This window comes from Arachis ipaensis, chromosome B02 (genome assembly GCF_000816755.2).
Source record: "Arachis ipaensis cultivar K30076 chromosome B02, Araip1.1, whole genome shotgun sequence".
NCBI classification, from domain to species: Eukaryota; Viridiplantae; Streptophyta; class Magnoliopsida; order Fabales; family Fabaceae; genus Arachis; species Arachis ipaensis.
The window spans coordinates 9,571,715-9,597,544 of record NC_029786.2 but is presented as its reverse complement, the minus strand read 5'-3'; the positions used below and the strand labels follow the sequence as shown (position 1 = coordinate 9,597,544).

At 32.7% G+C, this 25,830-nt stretch overlaps 2 protein-coding genes and 2 long non-coding RNA genes across 4 annotated transcripts in view; 1 reads left to right on the top strand and 3 right to left on the bottom strand.

Annotated features, from left to right (window-relative positions):
* The window catches only part of LOC107624830 ((+)-neomenthol dehydrogenase), a gene marked incomplete in the record, with an annotated part of 28,911 nt that overhangs the window by 292 nt on the left and 2,789 nt on the right, over positions 1-25,830 (top strand). The window contains 3 exon segments of the mRNA XM_016327297.2: positions 920-1,160; positions 1,783-1,857; positions 1,943-2,039. Of these exon segments, the coding sequence (XP_016182783.1) occupies positions 920-1,160; positions 1,783-1,857; positions 1,943-2,039 (413 nt within the window).
* LOC107624827 overlaps positions 7,449-25,830 on the bottom strand; it is a 30,221-nt gene continuing 11,839 nt past the window's right edge. The window contains exon 15 of the mRNA XM_016327294.2: positions 7,449-7,537. Coding sequence (XP_016182780.1) covers positions 7,478-7,537 — 60 coding nt within the window. The 3' untranslated portion in view covers positions 7,449-7,477. The remainder of the gene's footprint in view (positions 7,538-25,830) is intronic.
* Positions 8,288-9,145, bottom strand: LOC110268688. Its single transcript, XR_002357051.1, has 3 exons — positions 9,026-9,145; positions 8,695-8,849; positions 8,288-8,512 (listed from the first exon to the last, which is right to left on the bottom strand). It is a non-coding gene; the product is annotated as an uncharacterized LOC110268688 (long non-coding RNA).
* LOC110268689 lies at positions 22,240-23,359 on the bottom strand. Its single transcript, XR_002357052.1, has 2 exons — positions 22,802-23,359; positions 22,240-22,673 (listed from the first exon to the last, which is right to left on the bottom strand). It is a non-coding gene; the product is annotated as an uncharacterized LOC110268689 (long non-coding RNA).

Genomic DNA, 25,830 nt, shown 5'->3' with positions numbered 1-25,830 from the left:
TCCTTTAACTATTTTGCAACAAAAAATTGCTAGGTAGTATCTCCTAATTACAATTAGATTACAATGCTTTTCGCTTTTTTTTTTCCCTTTAAACTTGCTAGGTTTAGCTTCTTATTGCAGTGAATTATTTTTTTTTCTTGCATATTACATGTTTGATGAATTGTTTTGTATTATAAATCTATTTTGTTTTTTTTGGTATTATTTTTTTGCATATTACAGGTTTGATGAATTATTTTGCATTTTATTATATTTTCTTTTAGTATTTGATATTGCAATTTATTGTACAATTATTATTAGGAAAAAAAAGAATAGATTCTATTAAAGACTATTGTAAAAAAATTAAATTAAGACAAAGATAAATATAGAAAGTACTATGTCTAATGATTCTAAGTTGATGAAATGAATATGAAAAATTTAAAAGAAAAAAAAGAAAGTGATAACTGATTATGACTGATAAAAACTTAAAAAAAAAAAAATTATTGCTATTGGTGAGAACTCAAGAAAAAATTACAAAAATAAAAAATTAGTTATAAGTATTTTATTTATACCTACAAACACCTATATTGACTGATGAACTTGAATAACAACAAATATTATATTTAAAAAAATTTCTCAAACATAGAATAACACCCTTTTTTTTGTTATTACAACTATGTGTTGTTTTTTATATTGCAATTAAGTATTTTATATTTTTCATTATATTCTATTACAATTAATTTAGTGAAAATACACCTGTGATAGTTTATGGACAAAAATACTAATATATTTCTATAATCAAGAAATTAAATGAGAATATAAAATATTTTTACAAATTAAATAAATACTTATTTTTATTTTTTTTTCAGTTTTTATTTTTTATAAAATTCTAAGAATAAAAAAAAATACTGAAAGGTAGATTGTGATTTGAGTTGATAAGCAGGTATGCAGTTGTGACTGGAGCAAATAAAGGAATTGGAATAGAAATAGTAAGGCAATTGGCTTCAAATGGAGTGAAGGTTGTGTTGACTTCAAGAGATGAGAAGAGAGGCCTTCATGCTTTGGAAACCCTCAAAGATCTCTCTGATTTTGTGTTCTTTCACCAGCTTGATGTTGCTGATCCTGCAAGTGTTGCTTCTCTTGCACATTTCATCAAATCCAAATTTGGCAAACTTGATATTCTGGTAACAATTTCGCTACCCTACCTTTCACCACTTATAGTAAATATCATCAGTATTTTCTTAATAACCAACACGCGTTTTTTTTAATTAAAAGTTGAATTACGTTAGTTTTATAATTTTGTCAAATTTTTAATTAGGTCTCTACATTTTTTTTGTCAATTGGATTCATACATTATTTTTAATTTTATAATCAGATTCTTTTTATTATAAAAAATATTAAAATTAACTGAATATTTCTCTACAAATTAAAAATTTTAAAATTAAGAATATAGCATATATTTTTTGAAAAATTATTTTATTAATTTTAATATTTTTGACTAACAGAAAAACTTAATTGTAAATTTAACAAAAAAAGACTAACAGAATAAATAAACCTAAATTAAAACATAATCCAAATACAATATTAATTAAGAGTGTTTGGCATACGAATAATGTTATTGTTTTGGGTAAAATGGGGAAATAAATTTGATAGCTCTTTATTGTGGTGTAACTTGGGGGAAAAAAAGGAATATTCAACTGTATATTGGTAAACTTAGGTCATTCCCTTAATTAATATACTAATTATATTGGATTACTTCTCAAGGTTCTCATTTTGACGATGACTTGCAAGTGTTGCATTTTGTAGGTTAACAATGCAGGGATTAATGGACTTGTAATTACAGACAACGATTTAATCCCTTCAGTAATAGGGAGACCCCAGGTAAGCATCTCTAGGCAGGGATAAATATTTTATCTTCTAATATATAATGCTTACTAATTATGATTGACCTGTTCTTAATCTTCAGGATTTATCTGAAGAAGAACTAGAAAAAGCAAGGATTGAAACATATGAATTAGGCGAAGAATGTTTGCAAATAAATTATTACGGTTCTAAAAGAACGAATATATATAATGGGAATTAGACGGGATTTTTTACTATTTCTAAAACTTAGATCCAAGATCTTTCAATTAAAATGTAAAATAATTATCATCTTCATTAATCTAACTGTTGTTACTATTACACACATCTATCTATTTTATTATATAAAAATTGAGTTTTTATACTTAATGATAAAGTTACCGTGACATACTTCTAAGAGTGTTTTCTAATTTATTTTTTTTAATTCATTAAATACAATTCATTACGATGGTTTAATTATATCAATTAATTAATTTGATTAGATATTTAAGTATCACATAATTTAATATTATGTATATCAATTAATTGAATATAATTGTTAGAATATAATTAGGATCAATTAAATTAATTAGCATTATTTAACATATTTGAATATTTATTATAGGATATTACGTCTTTATTATTTCGATTCTCTTATCACCTATAAATACACTTCTATATTGTATCATTCTACACAACTTGAATACTCACAAACATTTTTCTTATTGCTTCCTCTCTCCTTTCTAAAATGGTATTAGAGGCATAGTATCCTTCTTGAGAATGATACGTTGATTTTCTTATGATGAAATCACCGTACTTTTCATACTTTTATAATAATTCTAGATATTATTATAAATTTTTAGATATTCTTGAGGAGGATTTTCATAAACTTTTGTTAATTTCAAATAATATTATAAAATTATAGATATTTTTATCTTATTGTTCTTAAATTATACATTATATCGTGTATATGAAGAGTTTCATCTTTTTTAAAATAAATATGATATTATATACTTTTTTAGATACAAAGGAAAGTTGAAGTGAATAACAAAATTGATTATATAATAAGATACAAATTTTTAGAATTTCTAGCACAATTGACAAATTTTTAGTTTCAAAATAAATTTTTACTCTATTTTTTATCTTTTATTTGATTTTTTTATAATTTTTTCTTGATTTTTTAATTAATTATGATTGTAATAATTCACCACAAACTTGTGTTTTGTAGAGAAAATTTATCAATCATAAAATACAGAAGGCATAACCAAAAAATTTAAAAAATGTTGATTAATCACAAAATTAAAAAAATATGAATGATGCTTTAATTATGTTGTAAAATATAAATTGGGGCTATTTAAAGTTAGTTTTTTACCATTAATGTTAACTTAAATTATAATAAGATAAAAAGTAAAAATTGTATATGATAATTTAATTTAATTATTTATACTACTAAAAGTATTCTTTATTATATCCCATTCATTTTTATTCTTTATTAAAATGACGATTTTAATACGAAAAAAAAACGTTAAGGACGATTCTAAATCGAAAATTAGAAGAGGAACGGTTTCGATTCTGGCGTAAAACTTTTGGGACTAAAACCATATTTAACCCTTTTTTAAATTAGTAATATAATTATTGTGATATTTGCTTTGCTCAGTAATCTTTTTATTCATCTTTTATATACACATAAAACTTATTAAATTATTTCTCTTCCGTCTAATAATTTGTTTCTCTTTCTATTTATATTTCTTTCTTTCAATATTTTATTGGTTCTTATTTTTCTAAATTTTACGTTAATTTATGTATTTGTTCTTATTACTCCTAACATTTTTTATTTATGTGTAATATACATTCTTATATATATTATAGAAATATGATTTGATTCCATTAACTTGCCAATTTTTTTTAAAAAAATCTAAAGCTAAAGCACAAAAATATATTTATAGATATTTTACTTTTTTAACTGAAAAATTTAATATTTTTTGTCATATTTGTTGAAATTCTAAGTTAAATATGAACATTGATTTTTGAAATAGAATAAATACATTTTAAATTTTTTGCATCTAAAAATAATATTCTATCAATGTTAGAATTATTTAGATAAATAAGTAATAGTGAATATAGAATTATTTAGGGTGGATAGAACTAAGTACATTTTTTTATTGAAAATATGAATTTAAAAATATTATATTCAATTCTTAATAGTCAACTTCTCATTGAACCATTGTCTGTTCAAAAGATTTAAAAAAAAATGAAATAATTTTAGGTATATAATTTTTGTAAAAATTTAATTAATTCAAGATATTTTTTGTCGTTGATTAAAAAAGTAAATTAAAATGACAATTTAATATTTTTATACTCTTAAAATATTATTTATTTATTTTTCTTGCATTCTTTATCATCCAATGATCATATTAATATAATTTAATTCAATAAAATTATTTATCATCATTTGATTGAATAAAAATTCTATTTTATATGAACATTATTTTAGGATTTCTCAACCTCAACATTATTCATGTTAAATCATTAAAAAATATAACTGAGAGAACGGAAGCGTCCCTTCATTTGAGAGCATGATTGAGATCAGAGAATTTGACTTTTTGTGGTTCTTTTATCTTCGTTAACCAAAACTTTCTGTATTTCTGATAGGGCTGAATCACAACTCCACTATGAGAAAAGAGCTACAGAGACGAGTTTGATGTGTTAAAGACCAAAATTCTGAAGTCATTATTTATATTTGAGTATGACACTCATTAAACCCTAAAACTCAAATAAAATAGTATCTATGGTTTTAATCTCATTTATCCAAATTAAAAGTAATAATGAGTTATTTAATTCAACATTTATGACAATAAATGAGATCACCGTTATATATGTCATTTAATGTGAAATTACTTAATTTACGATTATAATTAATATATATTGTCCATAAATATATTAAAAAATAATAATTTTCTAACAATCTTTCACTTGGGCTATACATATATATTTTTCTGAGCTTATAAATTTTATGTGCACATTTGAATGTTATTTCTCTGATTACTTTAATAATCTAATCTATCTCATATATTAGTTATGAAATTACCGCAACTTTTATCACATTAGTGTTGCAACGAAACCACGATGATCGCAATACTAAAATACTCAACCACATAGATCAAATTTGGATGAGAAAATTTAGAAATTACATGCAAAAATGATCTCATGCGTGCTTATTTTCAACTGGTCCAACTTGAATAAAAAATTTCTTTTATTCGATGACAGACTCAGCTGAAACTGCAACGGCAATGCTCGGACTCATAGCGACAATGACTAAGTGATGAGTCTGTGGAAGAAGAAGAGAAGAATTTAATAGACTTACAATGAGAGGGGGAGAGAGAGAGGGGGGAATTTACCTAGAGAAAAGGGATTCGATAGGAGAAAGGTGACGACGGGCTCAACAACGACGATAACAGGATAAGCAGTGATGGCGACAGAGCTGTGAAGGAAGATGAGAGCTGTGAAAGAGTAGGCGGCGATGGGCTCAGCAACAACGATGACGGGAGCTATGAGGTTTTTTTGTGAAGAAGCCGAGAAAAAGAAGACTTTGAGTGAGGATGACTGGGTTTCTCTTGCATGGCTATAGGATATGGATTGAAGCTTTGAATCATTGAATCTATGATGTGAGGCAAATCCTAATTCCTAAAAAGTGTTTATATGTATACATCCAGGGTGGATACACTGATAAAGAAACAATAGGATAAACAAGACAAGAATTGAAATTGAATAAAAAAAGATAAATTATACTTGAAATAGAAACAAAAAGGATAGATTGAAATTGAGTACAAAGAGAATCACTCTACTTTCTACCTTATTTTTCTTGACGCAACAAGAAAGGGACTCCTTAACCTAACTTGTCAATGCCATAGTTTGGGAATTGAATCGAAGGGACTCCTCAACCTTCTACTCAATTCCCCGATGCAACAAGAGATGGACTCCTCAACCTCAATTGTCCACACCATGGTTTCATCACAAAACCAAAAAAGGGGTTTTGAACCTCTAAATCATTCTATACTACGACTACAATAGCTAAGGAGGTATTTATAACCTCTTATTAGGTTAAAATAAAGAAAACCCTAAAGTCCATACACATAAGGCCCAATCTAGTAATTAAATAAACAAAATCCAAATACTTTAAATTAAAACATTCTAAAAATGTAAACTAATATCTTCTAAATAACACTTGAACTCTTCATATCACGAACATTTGAAGCGCGTATCATTCTCCTCCTCTTCAAAAAAGATTCGTCCTCGAATCTTGTAGGTGAAAAAAACAATATATGAAAAGTACAATAATTACAAAGAAGATACTTTTTTTCTTTTTATTTTTTTCTTTTTTTTTGTATTTTTTTCTTTTTCTTTTTTTTTTTTTTGCACTTTATGCTTTTTTTTTTATTTTTTTAAACAATAAAAAAATACATACAAACAGAAAATAAGAACACAAGAACTTAAAAAAATATGCGACAGACACTAGACTCTCTTTTTTTTATGATAAAAGAAGAACATATATAGATTAATAAGAATTAATCTAATACTTGAATTTTGATACCAAATGATAAAGAAATAAAAGATAAACAAAAAGATAAAGATTCAAACTGAATAAAAAAGATACATTGAAATTGAAATAAAAATAAAAAGGATAGATTGAAATTGAGTATAAAGAGAATCACTCTACTTTCTACCCAATTTCTTGATGCAACAAGAAAGGGACTCCTCAACCTAACTTGTCAACGCCGTAGTTTGGGAATTGAATCGAAGGGACTTCTCAACCTTCTACTCAATTCTCCGATGCAACAAGAGAGGGACTCCTCAACCTCAATTGTCCACGCCATGGTTTTATCACGAAACCAAAAAAGGGAATTTTGAAACCTCTAAATCATTTTATACTACGACTACAATAGCTAACGAGGTTGGTTAAAACAAAGAAAACCCTAAAACCCATACACATAAGGCCCACTCTAGTAATTAAATAAACAAAATCAAAATACATTAAATTAAAACATTCTAAAAATGTAATCTAATATCTTCTAAATAACACTTGAACTCTTCATATCACGAACATTTGAAGCGCGTATCATACACCCTAAACCTGATCATGTCCTGTCCTCAACAAAATCTGCCCCGACTCGGGTCAAGTTATTACCCTCTCCAACCGGGTATTCGGGTACTCTTGCCAAATTTAACCACATATTAATGCTCCATTTATTAAGGGTTTACCGCTAGTCAATGGATTGCTACATACACAAGGCGAGATTCTAACTCCTAATAGTTGTTTAAGCGGACGAGTGAGATGATCACTCAACAAACTCAAATTGATTAAGACAAATACTAATTATTTTTAATATTTTAATATTAAAAATCCTGAGAGTTTGATTTTAATTATAACTTTGTAAAATATTTATAATAATAATTATTATATATATTTTATTAAATTTTTTAATAAAATTGTTTATATAATTTTATGTATTATCTCGTACAAGATATGGAAATATACACTAGTTTAATAAATAAAAAGAGGATTAATAGACACATTAATACCTATTAATCCAGCGGTAAATATAATGGAAATGGAAATTTTTGTTTATAGCAAGATTAAAATGAATAATAACCTTCCCTTGCTTCAGTCAGATTCCACGGACTTTGTGACTGATGGTATACAATCTACCTTGTATCGCACTACCTGCATCTCATATAATGCACATAACAAAAGCTGAATCAAATAAAAAATGCTTCATCATAATAATATGTAAAAGAATGCTTCATCATAATAATATGTGAATGCTTCTATCTTAAACCAAATTTGCATTCATGAAAATAACTCGATCAAAATCTTAGCAAAACTATCTGAATAATATGTCATGTGTCACCAAAAAATTTTACAGGTATGGATGCTGTATGGATGCTGTAAAACATAAATTCATCAATGTGCCTTTCATCATTTACTAAATGTACTATTTTTATACTTGATAGGGAAAAAATTAGAATTTATACTAAAAAAGTCTATATTGATAAGTGTTACATAACACACTGGCTCATTGTGCCTTTTTAAGATACACACATTATTTTCATTACCATGTTGCCTCATGCATATGGAAGGAAAAAAAGTGCATGACCCATGTAATGATGACATTAACAATTCATAAATGAATACATATACACAATGAGAAATCAATATATTTAGTTAATAACTTTTATTCAAATATCAAAACATATACATATAATCTGGTAAGACAAATTTGCGAATCCTCTATATGGTAATTAATTAGGAAAATTAGACTTTATTAGTGACAAATGATGAACAACTGAGAGCCATGAGTAAAATAATACTATAGCTAAAAAAATACACAATGGTTAAATATTGGAGTAAGATTAGAAAAAATAATAAAGATCATAATTCTATAAGCTACATAGAAAAAGATTATATAGATTATAATTTGATTTCACTTTTAATAATTAAGCCTGCTTGTTGTTGCTGCTAGTTGGGGTAGCAGCAATGTTACTATTATCTCGCTTTGAAGAAACATAAGTTATTGTTGATTTGTGGTGTAGAAGCAAAATTGGAGGTTCCATTGTTCTTCAACAATTTGAAGGAAGAAATTAGTGGTTTCTTCTTGCTAACTGAAGGTAAAGCTTCTTGATCATAGCTTAAACCCTACTAAAATAACCAATATTAAATCAATGTTATGATTTTAATTCATAAACAATCAAAACAGAAAACAAAAGAAGAAGATTAAATTTACATGAAACTTTTTCCATAGACAACAGAGATGGAGGCAAACAAAACAGATATAAAGAATAGTCGAAAGTAATTTATGTATTGAATATTTGGGAACTTACTATATAGTCAATGCAATTACCCCTTAATTATTGAAGATATATTCAATCATCATATCTTAGCATCACTTGCTGGCTGTTGCAAACAGTTCTTCCTCAAACTCATTTACATCCATAGTTCAAATGTCTTTGTAAATTCGGGTGTTAACCAATCTCAACTATTTTAGCTAATGAATAAAAAACTTATAAGAATAAAATCTGAATCGAAAAATAATAAAAAAAGCTGAAAATAGCAAAATAAAAAAATAATAGTGATGACTTAGATTCTGCAGTAACTTCTTGAAAAAAGGAAAAGAAAAAAAAAATCAGAACCAAGAATTGAGCAAATATTTACTATATGTGTATCACAAATACTTTTTTTAGTATCCAACAATAATTGAGCAACACAAATCAAAATCACAAATAAAAACGTGTATATGATTAATCATAAACAATCATATATGAAATAAATTAAACTGTTAGCTGAACCAACATTGACTATTTGTAATAATCATTAAAAGGTAATTGTCAAGATTATCATCATCATAATAATAATGATGAAAAACTAAAAAAAAAAGAATTGGTATAACAATAAAAGAACAAAACAATATCTTTGAAAAGCTTACAACTAATTTATTTGAGAAGGATTAATTTCAAAAGTATGAGTTCCTTTCTCTCAGTAGCTACTACTGTAAAACTCGATTAATTAATAACTAATTAACTCCTAAATTAATATTTATTCTAGAAAATTAGAAAATAGAATTTTATAGTTTAATGTGATAGAGAAAATTAAAATAATAATTTTAACACTTATTTTAAAGAATATGACTTAAGATTGGGCCAAATGGACCGAACCGAACAAATCGAGTCCGTATTGGGCCCAAGGCCCAACCCAAGCCACCTATACCCATGAGCTTTAGCTCATTTCTCTTCCATTCACACCTGAAACATGCTGGAAACAGTTTTGGGGAGGAAGAAACAAGAACACCAAACCTAACTCTCACTTGATCTTTAAACTCTTATAACTTTTGATCCGGAGTTCCGATCGTCACACTGTTTGTGATCACGCGTTTGCTGTGACGAGCTCTACAAAGTCCAGAATATAATTAGATAATAAAGTCACGTTTTCTTCCTCAATTTTTTCTTCCAAATTTCGAAATTCAATGTGTAATTATGTTGAACTTTGTATGATTTTGGTTTCTCGTAGATAACGTATAATGTAACGTAAAAACTTAGGCTAGGTGACCGTAGGATAAGTTAGATTGTGTGAACTTGTTGTGATTTAGTAATTCTTGTTGTGTATCTTGAGCTTATGATGAGAATGTGGTAAATTATTGGTTGTTGATGAGGTTTGATAATGATTATAAGAAATGATAATGATATATTGGTGTATGATGAATAAATGTATGATTATGAATTATTGGATTAAACTTGATAGAAGTGGATATTGATATGTTGAGAGAGGGGTGAGAAGGGTATGAAAATGCTTTGGATGGATCCTGGTGTTGTTTTGGGTTGAGAAACCTTGGTTTGAAAATGAAATATTGGAAAATAGAGGTTTTGAATATTTTTGGGAAAAATAGATTTTTAACGAACTTTGGCAGACTATAACTTGAGCCTCAGATTCTGAATTTAAATGAAATCTATTTCAAACTAAAGATACTTTCAAGTGATTTAAAATGGTATAAATTTTGTGGAAATCAGATTTTTGTAGAGGAAATTATAAATGTCGGAAGTTAGGTGTATAAAACTGATTTTTAATGACTTAACAGCTTTTGAAGAAAAGGAAGTGTCGCGTACGTGATCTGCACGCACGACGCGAGCTATGCTCACTGTTTTGTAATCTCGCATACGCGGAACCTAATTTCTAAAAGCTCGCGTATGTGAGATTACGCACGTGTGGACCCTGTTTTAGCAAAAATAAATTTTTGTGTTTTAAATTTTAAATTTCAACCTCTAAACCTCTATTTTCATTCTTTTAACCTTAGATCATGGTAGTAAGCCTAGTAATAAGATGAAGCTTGGACGGGGATTATAACTTGGGGATGAAGTAAGTTTGAAAAATGACGAATTAAGAATGAAAAGTGCGAAGGTGTGACTGAATTGAAGGGTGAATGTTGAGACTGGCAATGACTGGGTATGGCCAGAATGGTCGAGATGGCAATGTTTGGGTGCGAACCCGCTTGCGCGTTAACTTGAAAATGTATTCGGATAGCAAGTTGAGGACGGAGGATTTTCTCTCTTGTCGTGATTGGAATGTGGAGAAGGTGGAAAGGCACTCTCCTTTATATCGTTTCCCCCACAAGTTTTTCTCTGGTTGTAAGGTAGAAAGACACACTCCTTCGATGTGGAAAGATACTCTCCTTCGTGAAACTTCCAAGAAAAGGTGGAAAGGCACTCTCCTTCATTAAAGTTCCTCTTGAGGATGCGTAACCTAGAGACAAATGTCTGAGTTAGCTATCAAATGTGTCAGGTTCTGGCAAAGTAACCGACACATAAGCTCACGGCCAGTAGGATAGACATTCATCATATGCATAAGTTTGCTTTGTTTGATTATGCATTAATTGGGATTGCCTAAGTGATTATAATATGCTATTTGTTGTATTTGCTATCTATATTACTTGTATTCTACCTGTGTTTGCCATTGTCTACTTGTTTATCTTTGTAACTTCACCGGAGATGGAGAACGGAGGAAAGGCAGAGAGATTTAGGGTTTTAATTAAGTTTTAGTTAGATTTAAGGAATTGATTAAGTTTAGAAAGCCTTAGAGAACCACCCTGATTCATGGTTTCTGTTTTTGTTCTTTAAGTTTTATAATCTTGGTGTCGGCGTTCTAGGATTGCCTCTGGCATTCCTAGGACCTTATATCTTATGTACATGGCACCTTTACATGCTGAGAACCCCCGATTCTCATTTCATATGAATATTTTTGGTTTTCAGATGCAGGTCAGGCAGCACCTCGCTGAGGCATGCTGGAGGTTTTTGATAGCGGAGATCCTTGTCTTTGGGGTTTTATTTTGGATATATGTATATATGTATACTTTTATCTCCACTGCTTGTGTATTTGATGTATTAACTTCCTCTTAGAGGCTATTTTGGAGAAACAGATTATGTAACTCTGTATTTTAGGTGTTATATATATAAGATTTTATTTTTAGAAGTCGTAGCACCTCACCACCTCTGTTTTACATCCTAGGTGTAAAGCTTTGTGTGGTAGGGTGTTACATTATGGTATTAGAGCAGTTCGTTCCTGTAGAACCTGAGGGACAGGCTGAATATGCTTCTGGGCATACTCTGGGTGTCTGTACATACTAAATTAGGATATCTAACTAATATATGTGGTATGAATGTTCATGAGCATGCATTTGGAACTTTAAAGCACTGGACTTGTGATATTGAGACTGATCACCTTGATATCACTTGTTTGGTGTGAACAAGAACCAGATGTCGACTCGTGGACGTGGTCACGGGCGAGGTAGAGGTAGAATAGGTGATGCGAACCCTGGAACGGCAGGAAATTACCCTGCGGACTTTATGGCTGCCCAGGAAAACATGGCTGCGGCTATGCAGGCGCCAGCTGAGGCATTAGGAAATCAAGTGAACTATGGAAATGGTAACAATGGGAATGAAGGGCCGATGACACTTGCTGCTTTTCTGAAAGTGCACCCTCCAACCTTCAGAGGGACCTTAGACCCTACAGAGGCAGATAACTGGCTCCAAGCAATGGAGCGGGCCTTGTAAGCTCAACAGATTCCCGATCAACAGTGGTAGAGTTCGCAACCTACCAGTTACAGAGTGAAGTTCAATACTGGTGGCAGGGAACATGATGAGTTCTATAACCAGACGGCGCAGTGATATCTTGGGAGGTGTTCCGAACTAAGTTCTACCGAAAATATTTTCCCAATTCTGTCAGGAATGCAAAGGAGCTTGAGCTGCTGCTATTAAAGTAGGGTCAGATATCTGTTGCTGAGTATACAAACAAATTTGAAGAACTATGCCGATTTCCCGGAATCTGTCAAGGTGCTCCGGAGGACTTTGCTGACTGAAAATGTATTAAGTACGAGGGAGGACTTCAGAGTGATATTCTGAGCTCTGTTGGGTCGATGGAGATTAGAGTTTTTTTCTAAACTTGTGAATAAGAGCCGAATAGCTAAAGAATCTGTGAGAAAGACAGTTGTGGCAGAGAATGAAAATCGGGAGTCCCGCCAAAGAGACCACCATCAGAACTTGACACCAAGGAGTCAAGAATTCAAGAGGACTGGGAACTACCATCCAGATAGGCAGTATAAAAACAGGCACGGTCTGTGTTACCGGTGTGGATTACCAGGGCATTTGGTTAGGGACTGTCCTAGTCCACGTGGAAGGACTCATGATGCAGATCGGTCACAACCACAAGGTTAAATTAATTGCAATGACCGAATTTAAAGAGCAATGTAACATTCTGGAATACCATGATTATTCATAGCCTAAGATAGGCAGGAAAAATCTAACACTGAAATGTCGAGCTTAGTATTTAGCTTAGAACCAAACCAAATAATTCCGGGTAAGATATTTCCGTTGGAGTACGCAGAGTTCAGTGGGGCTTTTGGTTGGCATTGGAAGAATGATCAAGGTTCCTAGAAATAAACGAATCAGAGTGCGGCAGCAAAAGCGTATAGAGTAGGAAGACCTTAGGATCACCATACATCGAGTTAAGAAGGAGGGCTACTCTCATAAACTCGCGTGGCGAAGGATATTTTCAAGGGCAAAAATTTCTGTTAGGGGAGTAGGATTTAAAACCCGGTTAATTAATAAATAATTAACTCATAAATTAATATTTATTCTAGAAAATTAGAAAATAAAATTTTATAGTTTAATGTGATAGAGAAAATTAAAATAAGAATTTTGACGCTAATTTTAAAGAATTTGGCCTAAGATTGGGCCAAACCGGCCAAACCAGACCCGTATTGGGCCCAAGGCCCAACCCAAGCAACCTATACCCATCAGCTACAGCTCATTTCTCTACCATTCACACATGAAACATGCTTGAAACAGTTTGGGGAGGAAGAAACAAGAACACCAAACCTAATCCTCACTTAATCTTTAAATCCTTATAATTTTTGATCCGGAGCTCCGATCGCTGTACCGTTTGCGGTCACGCGTTTGCTGTGAAGAGCTCTACAAAGCCCAGAACATAATTAGGTAAGAAAGTCACGTTTTTTTCCTCAATTTTTTTCTTCCCAATTTCGAAATTCAATGTGTAATTATGTTGAATTTTGTATGATTTTGGTTTCTCGTAGATAACGTATAATATAACATGAAAACTTAGGCTACGTGATCGTAGGATAAATTGGATTGTGTGAACTTGTTGTGATTTAGTAATTCTTGTTGTGTATCTTGAGCTTATGATGAGAATGTGGTGAATTATTGGTTGTTGATGAGATTTGATAATGATTATAAGAAATGATAATGATATATTGGTGTATGATGAATAAATGTATGATTATGAATTATTGGATTGAACTTGCTAGAAGTGGATATTGATATGTTGAGAGAGGGGTGAGAAGGGTATGAAAATGCTTTGGATGGATCCTGGTGTTGTTTTGGGTTGAGAAACCTTGGTTTGAAAATGAAATATTGGAAAATAGAGGTTTTGAATGTTTTTGGTAAAAATAGATTTTTAACAAATTTCGGCAAATATAACCTAAGCCTCAGATTCTGGATTTAAATGAAATCTCTTTCAAACTAAAGATACTTTCAAGTGATTTAAAATGGTATAAATTTTATGGGAATAAGATTTTTTAGAGGAAGTTATGAATGTTGGAAGTTAGGTGTTTAAAACTAATTTTTAATGACTTACAGCTTTTGAAGAGAAGGGAGTGTCGCGTACGCGACCTGCACGCACGACGCGAGCTATGCTCACTGTTTTGTAATCTTGTATACGCAGAACCCAATTTCTAAAAGCTCGCGTATGCGAGAGTACGCACGCATGGATCCTGTTTTAGCAAAAATGAATTTTTGTGTTTTAAAGTTCAAATTTCAACCTCTAAACCTCTATTTTCATTCTTTTAACCCTAGATCATGGTAGTAAGCCTAGTAATAAGATGAAACTAGAAAAGAGATGATAACTTGGGGATGAAGTATGCTTGAGAAATGATGAATTAAGAATGAAAAGTGCGAAGGTGTGACTGAATTGAGGGGTGAATGTTGAGACTGGCAATGACTGAGTATGGCCGGAATGGTCGAGATGGCAATGTTTGGGTGCGAACCCGCTTGCGTGTTAACTTGAAAACATATTCGGATGGCAAGTTGAGGACGGAGAATTTCCTCTCTTGTCGTGATGGGATGTGGGGAAGGGGGAAAGGCACTCTCCTTCGTATCGTTTCCCCTACAGGTTTTTCTCTGGTTATAAGGTAGAAATACACACTCCTTCAATGTGGAAAGGCACTCTCCTTCGTGAAACCTCCAAGAGAAGGTGGAAAGGCACTCTCCTTCATTAAAGTTACTCTTGGGGATGCGCAACCTAGAGACAAATGTCTGGGTTAGCTATCAGATGTGTCGGGTTTTGGCAAAGTAACCGACACATAAGCTCATGGCCAGTAGGATAGACATTCATCATATGCATAAGTGTGCTTTGTTTGATTATGCATTAATTGGGATTGCCTAAGTGATTATAATATGCTATTTGTTGTATTTGCTATCTATATTACTTGTATTCTACCTGTGTTTGCCATTGTCTACTTGTTTATCTTTGTAACTTCACCGGAGATGGAAAACGGAGGAAAGGCAGAGAGATTTAGGGTTCTAATTAAGTTTTAGTTAGATTTAAGGAATTGATTAAGTTTAGAAAGCCTTAGAGAACCACCCTGATTCATGGTTTCTGTTTTTGTTCTTTAAGTTTTATATCTTGGTGTCAGCGTTCTAGGATTGCCTCTGGCATTCATAGGACCTTATATCTTATGTACGTGGCACCTTTACATGCTGAGAACCCCCGATTCTCATTTCATATGAATATTTTTGGTTTTCAGATGCAGGTCAGGCGGCACCTCGCTGAGGCATGCTAGAGGCTTTTGATAGTAGAGATCCTTGTCTTTGGGGTTTTATTTTGGATATATGTATATATGTATACTTTTATCTCCACTGCTTGTGTATTTAATGTATTAACTTCCTCTTAGAGGCTGTTTTGGAGAAACAGATTATGTAACTCTGTATTTTAGGCTTATTTTGGGTTCTCTTATATATGTGTGTGTGTGTGTGTGTGTGCGCGCTCATGGTGCTTTTTGTTTTATCGTTTCGATTTTAAACTTTTCTTCAAAGGCTCCTAGAATAAATCTTCTTCAACTATGTTATATATATAAGATTTTATTTTTAGAAGTCGTAGCACCTCACCACCTCTGTTTTACATCCTAGGTGTAAAGCTTTGTGTGGTAGGGTGTTACATTATGGTATCAGAGCAGTTCGTTCCTGTAGAACCTGAGGGACAGACTGAATATGCTTCTGGACATACTCTGGGTGTCTGTACATACTAAATTAGGATATCTAACTAATATATGTGGTATGAATGTTCATGAGCATGCATTTGGAACTTTAAAGCACTGGACTTGTGATATTGAGACTGATCACCTTGATATCACTTGTTTGGTGTGAACAAGAACCAGATGTCGACTTGTGGACGTGGTCGCGGGCGAGGTAGAGGTAGAATAGGTGATGCGAACCCTGGAACGGCAGGGAATTACCCTGCGGACTTTATGGCTGCCCAGGGAAACATGGCTGCGGCTATGCAGGCGCCAGCTGAGGCATTAGGAAATCAAGTGAACTATGGAAATGGTAACAATGGGAATGAAGGGCCGATGACACTTGCTGCTTTTCTGAAAGTGCACCCTCCAACCTTCAGAGGGACCTTAGACCCTACAGAGGCAGATAACTGGCTCCAAGCAATGGAGTGGGCCTTGTAAGCTCAACAGGTTCCCGATCAACAGTGGTAGAGTTCGCAACCTACCAGTTACAGAGTGAAGTTCAATACTGGTGACAGGGAACATGACGAGTTCTACAACCAGATGGCGCAGTGATATCTTGGGAGGTGTTCCGAACTAAGTTCTACCGAAAATATTTTCCCAATTCTGTCAGGAATGCAAAGGAGCTTGAGCTGCTGCTGTTAAAGTAGGGTCAGATATCTGTTGCTGAGTATACAAACAAATTTGAAGAACTATGCCGATTTCCCAGAATCTGTCAAGGTGCTCCGGAGGACTTTGCTGACTGAAAATGTATTAAGTACGAGGGAGGACTTCAGAGTGATATTCTGAGCTCTGTTGGGTCGATGGAGATTAGAGTTTTTTTCTAAACTTGTGAATAAGAGCCGAATAGCTGAAGAATCTGTGAGAAAGACAGTTGTGGCAGAGAATGAAAATCGGGAGTCCCGCCAAAGAGACCACCATCAGAACTTGACACCAAGGAGTTAAGAATTCAAGAGGACTGGGAACTACCATCCAGATAGGCAGTATAAAAACAGGCACGGTCTGTGTTACCGGTGTGGATTACCAGGGCATTTGGTTAGGGACTGTCCTAGTCCACGTGGAAGGACTCATGATGCAGATCGGTCACAACCACAAGGTTAAAGTAATTGCAATGACCGAATTTAAAGAGCAACGTAACATTCTGGAATACCATGATTATTCATAGCCTAAGATAGGCAGGAAAAATCTAACGCTGAAATGTCGAGCTTAGTATTTAGCTTAGAACCAAACCAAATAATTCCGAGTAAGATATTTTCGTTGGAGTACGCAGAGTTCAGTGGGGCTTTTGGTTGGCATTGGAAGAATGATCAAGGTTCCTAGAAATAAACGAATCAGAGTGCGGCAGCAAAAGCGCATAGAGTAGGAAGACCTTAGGATCACCATACATCGAGTTAAGAAGGAGGGCTACTCTCATAAACTCGTGTGGCGAAGGATATTTTCAAGGGCAAAAATTTCTGTTAGGGGAGTAGGATGTAAAACCCGATTAATTAATAAATAATTAACTCATAAATTAATATTTATTCTAGAAAATTAGAAAATAAAATTTTATAGTCTAATGTGATAGAGAAAATTAAAATAAGAATTTTGACACTAATTTTAAAGAATTTGGCCCAAGATTGGGCCAAACTGGCCAAACCAGACCCGTATTGGGCCCAAGGCCCAACCCAAGCCACCTATACCCATCAGCTACAGCTCATTTCTCTACCATTTACACATGAAACATGCTTGAAACAGTTTGGGGAGGAAGAAACAAGAACACCAAACCCAATCCTCACTTAATCTTTAAATCCTTATAATTTTTTATCCGGAGCTCCGATCGCTGTACCGTTTGCGGTCACGCGTTTGCCGTGAATAGCTCTACAAAGCCCAGAACATAATTAGGTAAGAAAGTCACGTTTTTTTCTCAATTTTTGTCTTCCCAATTTCGAAATTCAATGTGTAATTATGTTGAATTTTGTATGATTTTGGTTTCTCGTAGATAACGTATAATATAACATGAAAACTTAGGCTACGTGATCGTAGGATAAATTGGATTGTGTGAACTTGTTGTGATTTAGTAATTCTTGTTGTGTATCTTGAGCTTATGATGAGAATGTGGTGAATTATTGGTTGTTGATGAGATTTGATAATGATTATAAGAAATGATAATGATATATTGGTCGAGCTTAGTATTTAGCTTAGAACCAAACCAAATAATTCCGGGTAAGATATTTCCGTTGGAGTACGCAGAGTTCAGTGGGGCTTTTGGTTGGCATTGGAAGAATGATCAAGGTTCCTAGAAATAAACGAATCAGAGTGCGGCAGCAAAAGCGCATAGAGTAGGAAGACCTTAGGATCACCATACATCGAGTTAAGAAGGAGGGCTACTCTCATAAACTCGTGTGGCGAAGGATATTTTCAAGGGCAAAAATTTCTGTTAGGGGAGTAGGATGTAAAACCCGATTAATTAATAAATAATTAACTCATAAATTAATATTTATTCTAGAAAATTAGAAAATAAAATTTTATAGTCTAATGTGATAGAGAAAATTAAAATAAGAATTTTGACACTAATTTTAAAGAATTTGGCCCAAGATTGGGCCAAACTGGCCAAACCAGACCCGTATTGGGCCCAAGGCCCAACCCAAGCAACCTATACCCATCAGCTACAGCTCATTTCTCTACCATTTACACATGAAACATGCTTGAAACAGTTTGGGGAGGAAGAAACAAGAACACCAAACCTAATCCTCACTTAATCTTTAAATCCTTATAATTTTTGATCCGGAGCTCCGATCGCTGTACCGTTTGCGGTCACGCGTTTGCTGTGAAGAGCTCTACAAAGCCCAGAACATAATTAGGTAAGAAAGTCACGTTTTTTTCCTCAATTTTTTTCTTCCCAATTTCGAAATTCAATGTGTAATTATGTTGAATTTTGTATGATTTTGGTTTCTCGTAGATAACGTATAATATAACATGAAAACTTAGGCTACGTGATCGTAGGATAAATTGGATTGTGTGAACTTGTTGTGATTTAGTAATTCTTGTTGTGTATCTTGAGCTTATGATGAGAATGATTGGTTGTATTGGTTGTTGATGAGATTTGATAATGATTATAAGAAATGATAATGATATATTGGTGTATGATGAATAAATGTATGATTATGAATTATTGGATTGAACTTGCTAGAAGTGGATATTGATATGTTGAGAGAGGGGTGAGAAGGGTATGAAAATTCTTTGGATGGATCCTGGTGTTGTTTTGGGTTGAGAAACCTTGGTTTGAAAATGAAATATTGGAAAATATAGGTTTTGAATGTTTTTGGTAAAAATAGATTTTTAACAAATTTCGGCAGACTATAACCTAAGCCTCAAATTCTGGATTTAAATGAAATCTCTTTCAAACTAAAGATACTTTCAAGTGATTTAAAATGGTATAAATTTTGTGGGAATAAGATTTTTTAGAGGAAGTTATGAATGTTGGAAGTTAGGTGTTTAAAACTAATTTTTAATGACTTACAGCTTTTGAAGAAAAGGGAGTGTCGCGTACGCGACCTGCACGCACGACGCGAGCTATGCTCACTGTTTTGTAATCTTGCATACGCGGAACCCAATTTCTAAAAGCTCGCGTATGCGAGAGTACGCACGCGTGGATCCTGTTTTAGCAAAAATGAATTTTTGTGTTTTAAAGTTCAAATTTCAACCTCTAAACCTCTATTTTCATTCTTTTAACCCTAGATCATGGTAGTAATCCAAGTAATACGATGAAACTAGAAAAGAGATGATAACTTGGGGATGAAGTATGCTGGAGAAATGATGAATTAAGAATGAAAAGTGCGAAGGTGTGACTGAATTGAGGGGTGAATGTTGAGACTGGCAATGACTGAGTATGGCCGGAATGGTCGAGATGGCAATGTTTGGGTGCGAATCTTGCGTGTTATCTCTTGTCGTGATGGGATGTGGGGAAGGGGGAAAGGCACTCTCCTTCGTATCGTTTCCCCTACAGGTTTTTCTCTGGTTATAAGGTAGAAATGCACACTCCTTTGATGTGGAAAGGCACTCTCCTTCGTGAAACCTCCAAGAGAAGGTGGAAAGGCACTCTCCTTCATTAAAGTTACTCTTGGGGATGCGCAACCTAGAGACAAATGTCTGGGTTAGCTATCAGATGTGTCGGGTTCTAGCAAAGTGACCGACACATGAGCTCATGACCAGTAGGATATACATTCATCATATGCATATGTGTACTTTGTTTGATTGTGCATTAATTGTGATTGACTAAGTGATTATAATATGTTATTTATTGTATTTTTTATCTATATTTCTTGTATTCTACATGTGTTTTCCATTGTCTACTTGTTTGTCTTTGTAACTTCACCGGAGATGGGGAAACACAGGAAAGGTGGAGAGATTTAGGATTCTAGTTAAGTTTTAGTTTGATTTAAGGAATTGATTAAGTTTAGAAAGCCTTAGAGAACCATCCTGATTCATGGTTTCTGTGTTTGTTCTTTAAGTTTTATAATCTGGGTGTCGACATTCTAGGATTGTCTCTGGCATTCCCAGGACCTTATATCTTATGTACGTGGCACCTTTACATGCTGAGAACCCCCAGTTCTCATTCCATACGAATATTTGTGATTTTCAGATGTAGGTCAAGCGGCACCACGCTGAGGCATGCTGGAGGCTTCTGATAGCGGAGATCCTTGTCTTTGGGGTTTTATTTTGGATATATGTATATATGTATACTTTTATCTCCACTGTTTATGTATTTGATGTATTAACTTCATCCAGGCCGGTTTATCTTTGCGAGCCGAGTCTTGAGCTTTGATATTTGTACCTTGGAACTCTTTTCAGTTATATCTATATTAGCTTCTCTTATCTTTTCCGTTTACCGTTTATGTGTCGTGAGTGTGGCGCTTTTTGTTTTACCGTTTCAATTTTTAACTTTTCTTCAAAGGCTCCTAAAATAACTCTTCTTCAACTATATTATATATATAAGATTTTATTTTTAGAAGTCGTAGCGCCTCGCCACCTCTGTTTTACATCTTAGGAATAAAGCTCTGTGTGGTAAGGTGTTACAACTGCCACCTCGGCTTCATTTAGCGACTTACTATGAATGCCTTTAATTTTACTTGTTTCTTTTCTAATTGCAAATCCATCCCCATTTGTTCCATATAAAAGAAAAGTCGATATGGAATTTGAATTTCACTGGCAGAGAATAATGCACATTGCATATTATTTAAGATATAGTAACATTTTCAAATTTTCACATCCAAAGTTGCATGCATCCACAACATCTATACCACAATCACATATTAAACAATACTAAAATTATGAAAAAAAGAAAGGTACTTTCTGCACTCCAAAATCACAAACAAATGCATCCTTTATGACAATAATTTTTACTAAGATTTAAACATAAAAATTCTAGAAGTATGCATATAATTCAAAGACACATGCACGCATCAACGTCATACAAATATATCCATATCAAAATACAACCATAATCAGTATCCCTGTTTTTTCCTTGTAATTTTGATTAATAAGAGATATACCTATTACCATATAAAAAGATATAAAAGTTAATAAATATTACTCAAATTTATATTTAATATCATCAACTCTCAACACTACCTAAAAAAATCAGTTAACTTGTATGCATAAAAGGATCATCCTATATTCAAACAATGTTATTTTTGAAGGGGTCAAATTTGAGATATATTATAACTCTCCAAAAACAACCTATGCAAGAAACCCTATCCTTTTCTCAGGAGATTCAAGATAAGCAAGGTGCTATATATGTTAATAAAACCAACTTGGTCTACACTTCGAGCACATTATTAAGCTTGGTAGAAGCAATGATACAAATGACAGAAATTAAGAATAAAATAATTTATAATTTATAAGGATCAAGATTGATGATCCACTACAGAAGTCATAAAACAGTTTTCATGAAGTTTGTAATGATATAACTATAAAATTGATGAAAGTGTTACCACAAATTCCAAGTGAAAAGTGCTAGATATACATTTTAATGACATATATATCGAATTATAATGATTCATTCTACAAAAAAGTAGAAATATTCAAAAAAATTAGGTACCTCTTGTTTAGTAGATTCAATTAGTTCAAAGGTTCTTAAATCCCAAAATTTTACTGTTCTGTCTGCTAACCATGCAATATCACTTGTGATATTAAAATGCCTAAGAATAAAAATATAGTAACTCAAGCATCAGTTAAAAAACAATAACAACAAATAATAACAACTAATGTCAGAATCTATTTCACAATTGAAAATAAAGTTCAAAGCTCTATCACCTCTTCATCATCATCGATTTACTCGAATTTTGACTTATTAGAATCTCCGCTCTCATTTTAATACATCAAAAGAGTTCAACCATATGATTAGTATGAATCACAATATAAGAGAGAGTCACAACATTGAGTTAAAGTAATCACCAATCTTTTGTCGTAGGCCCTGATATCCTCCTCATATGTTAGTTTATTTTTCTCAGCCTTTACTTGATATGGTTACTGAAAAACGATAATAATAACAAATTGGAGAGTAAATCATAAAACAACAATTACAACAAAAGTGGAAATAATCCTTACCTGGAGAAAAGGATAATAAAAGAGAAGCAAGAACGGTTTGCTTTACTCACAGCATCATACATGGACTTCCACCTAACACCACCAGCCTTTCTTACCTAATCAGATTTTAAGGAGACATTAGCTGATCAGAAAATTAAACAACATTGAAGTTTTAAATTCTCATATCAAAGAAAAAAATTGATAACAAAAAATAAATATATCTCACCGTTCTGTTCTTCTTGCCGCTGATGTGCTCTATGCTTTCCTAGTTTTCCTGCATGTGCTCTAAATCATCGCCGCTTAGTTTTTTCCACTAATCTACTCTATTCCACTATTTCCTCATTTGAATCCGCCGCCTCCACGAACTCTGCCGTGACCGCCACCTCCATATTCTCCTCCACCACTATAGCGGTTGCCATCTCATCGACCGTAGTAACTCCTACCACGATGTTCATTGCAATGCCAACACCACCACGATGACTAATTGAAAAAAATAAGGGGAGAAGCAATTATACAAATTTATTGAACAATGAATGTTGGGTTATAATTATACCCCTTTTTTGTCATTCAAATTTAAAATTTTAGGTTTTTGGCACTTGTTAAGTGAAGAGGAAATACATATTAAAGTAGAGAATGAAGGAGAATTGATTAAAGGAAGAAGTTGTTTCATAGAAAATAAGAAGCAAAGTTTACTTGAAAAAAATGATATATTGAATGGGAGACCACATATGAACTAACTCTCTAGAGAATATAATAAAAAGTCCAATTCTCAAACTCTCTCTGACATGACATGTCACGTTGGATTTTTACTACCTCACAACCTTTTATTAATAATTTAGTATTAGATTAAAAAATTAATTTTTTTTGGTTAATATCGTAACTTTTTAAATTAATTTTTTATTTTAAATTTTAAATTTTACTTCTAAACTTTAATCCTCTAANNNAACTAATTAAAAATTAATTCTCTAAACTTATTCATTCATTTCAGTTTTCCAGTTATTCATAACACAGTATTGACTCATCATTGATTAAATGTGGATTCAGTTAAATTCATTCCAATTCAATAATAAATTATAAACATCAAACGATGACATGGTGTATCACAAAAAAAAAAGTAGAATTAAAAACCAACCAACTTTAAATAACTGCAATTAATAATTATTAATTTTATATTTTAAAAAAATAAAATTTAAATAATTACTAATAAATAAAAATTTGAAAAACTAGGATTCCAATTATCGCGTCCTCTCCATTTCTTTTTCACAGTACCGTGTTTTTGTTCAATTGCCCACGCGACCCCCATCCTCAGACCGTCGGACGCTGACATTCACCCCGTCTGCATGTCCGCCCGTATAAACATCTGGAATGTCACCTCCAACGCCCTTCGTAACGCAACCCACGGCCTCCTCAATCCACTGGTGGATAGTTGCGTGCAACGCTTCCATTAAGACCGCACACACTTCCGTCCGTATTCCTGCACTAAGCTCCGCCCGCAAATTCGGTTGCATTCCAGCCCGCAAATCTCCGCCCGCTTCGTCGATGGAGCCATCAATGTTGCGTATTTGACCGGTGACGATAATCAACGTGTTCACAAGGTAAGTAGTGGTTTAGTTTGCATGTTAATTCCGATTGGTTTAGTTTGCATGTTCTTCTGTACCTAATTATATAGGATGCATCTTCTGTTTAAAACTTGTTTAGATGTGTTTTTAATAGATGTGTTTTCTATTTAAAATTTGTTTGAATGAATTTTTAATAGGGGTGTCTTTTGTTTTAAATTTATTTAGATGTGTCTTTAATAGATGTGTCTTTTCTGGATGTGAAAGAGCAGGAGAAAGCTCGTTCGAACGGTCGAATGGAGATGGCGGCGCAACTTCAATGGTTTCTAAAGATAATGAATCAGTGCAATGAGGGTGACCTGAGTCAGAAGCAACAACGGCGCTGAGCTGCGTTCTGAAGATGCGCATTTGCTCATGAACGGAAGCAGCAGCAGCGCTAATTGGTGTTGTCAGCGGCAACAGAATAGAATCAGAAAGAGGCTGTTCGATGGCACGGCCGTTGTGGGTGGAAGATGAAGATAAACTATGAAATGGTAAAAATTGGAGTTGGTAAAAAATCAACGATAATTCTTAAATTATAGTGAATTAGAGTTACTCTGGATAATTAGATGATTGTTTTTTGATATAATGGATTTTGGGATCAGCCAATAAAAATGGGCAAGAATTGACTGAACCTGCTTACCTAACGGGACTCCCCAACAAATGAAGGCAGCAAATATTTCCGTGAAAGAATGTGTCTGTTTCCAATTCTGTACGTGTTCACTGTTTCACCACACAAAAAATAAATAAATAAAAAGAGATATAATTGTATTATCCATTGGCCCATCAGTTTATAAATATCTGCTATATATTTTATATTATTTAATGTTATATAAGATGGACGAGATTAATCTCCAAAGTCTATATATAGTTACACACACTAAAAAAAATCACTCAGAGCTAGCTTTATGAGAAATTATCATTGAAAAATGGCTTAATATTAAAATATCATTTTTTTCATGCATGCTAAAGAGGAGAAGTTAAGCTAATAATATAAGCCTTGTTCAGTTTCAAACTGAAGATGGAAGAAGCTCCACAAAGGTGAAGTACACCACCTTCTTCAAACTTTCAATAACATAGTTTATATATATAAAGGTATAGGTATATATGATTGCTTTATGTTTCTTATTTTATCCATTACCCATTATCCTTTAACTAACTTTGCAACAAAAAATTGCTAGGTAGTATCTCCTAATTACAATTAGATTACAATGTTTTTCTCTTTTTTTTTCCCCTTTAAACTTGCTAGGTATAGCTTCTTATTGCAGTGAATTATTTTATTTTCTTTTTTTGTATATTACATGTTTGATGGATTGTTTTGTATTGTAAATCCATTATTTTTTTTTCTTTGGTATTATTTTTTTGCATGTTACATGTTTGATGAATTATTTTGTACTGTATTATATTTTCTTTTAGTATTTGATATTGCAATTTATTGTACAATTATTATTAGAAGAAAAAGAATAGATTCTATTAAAGATTATTGTAAAAAAGTCACCAAAAAA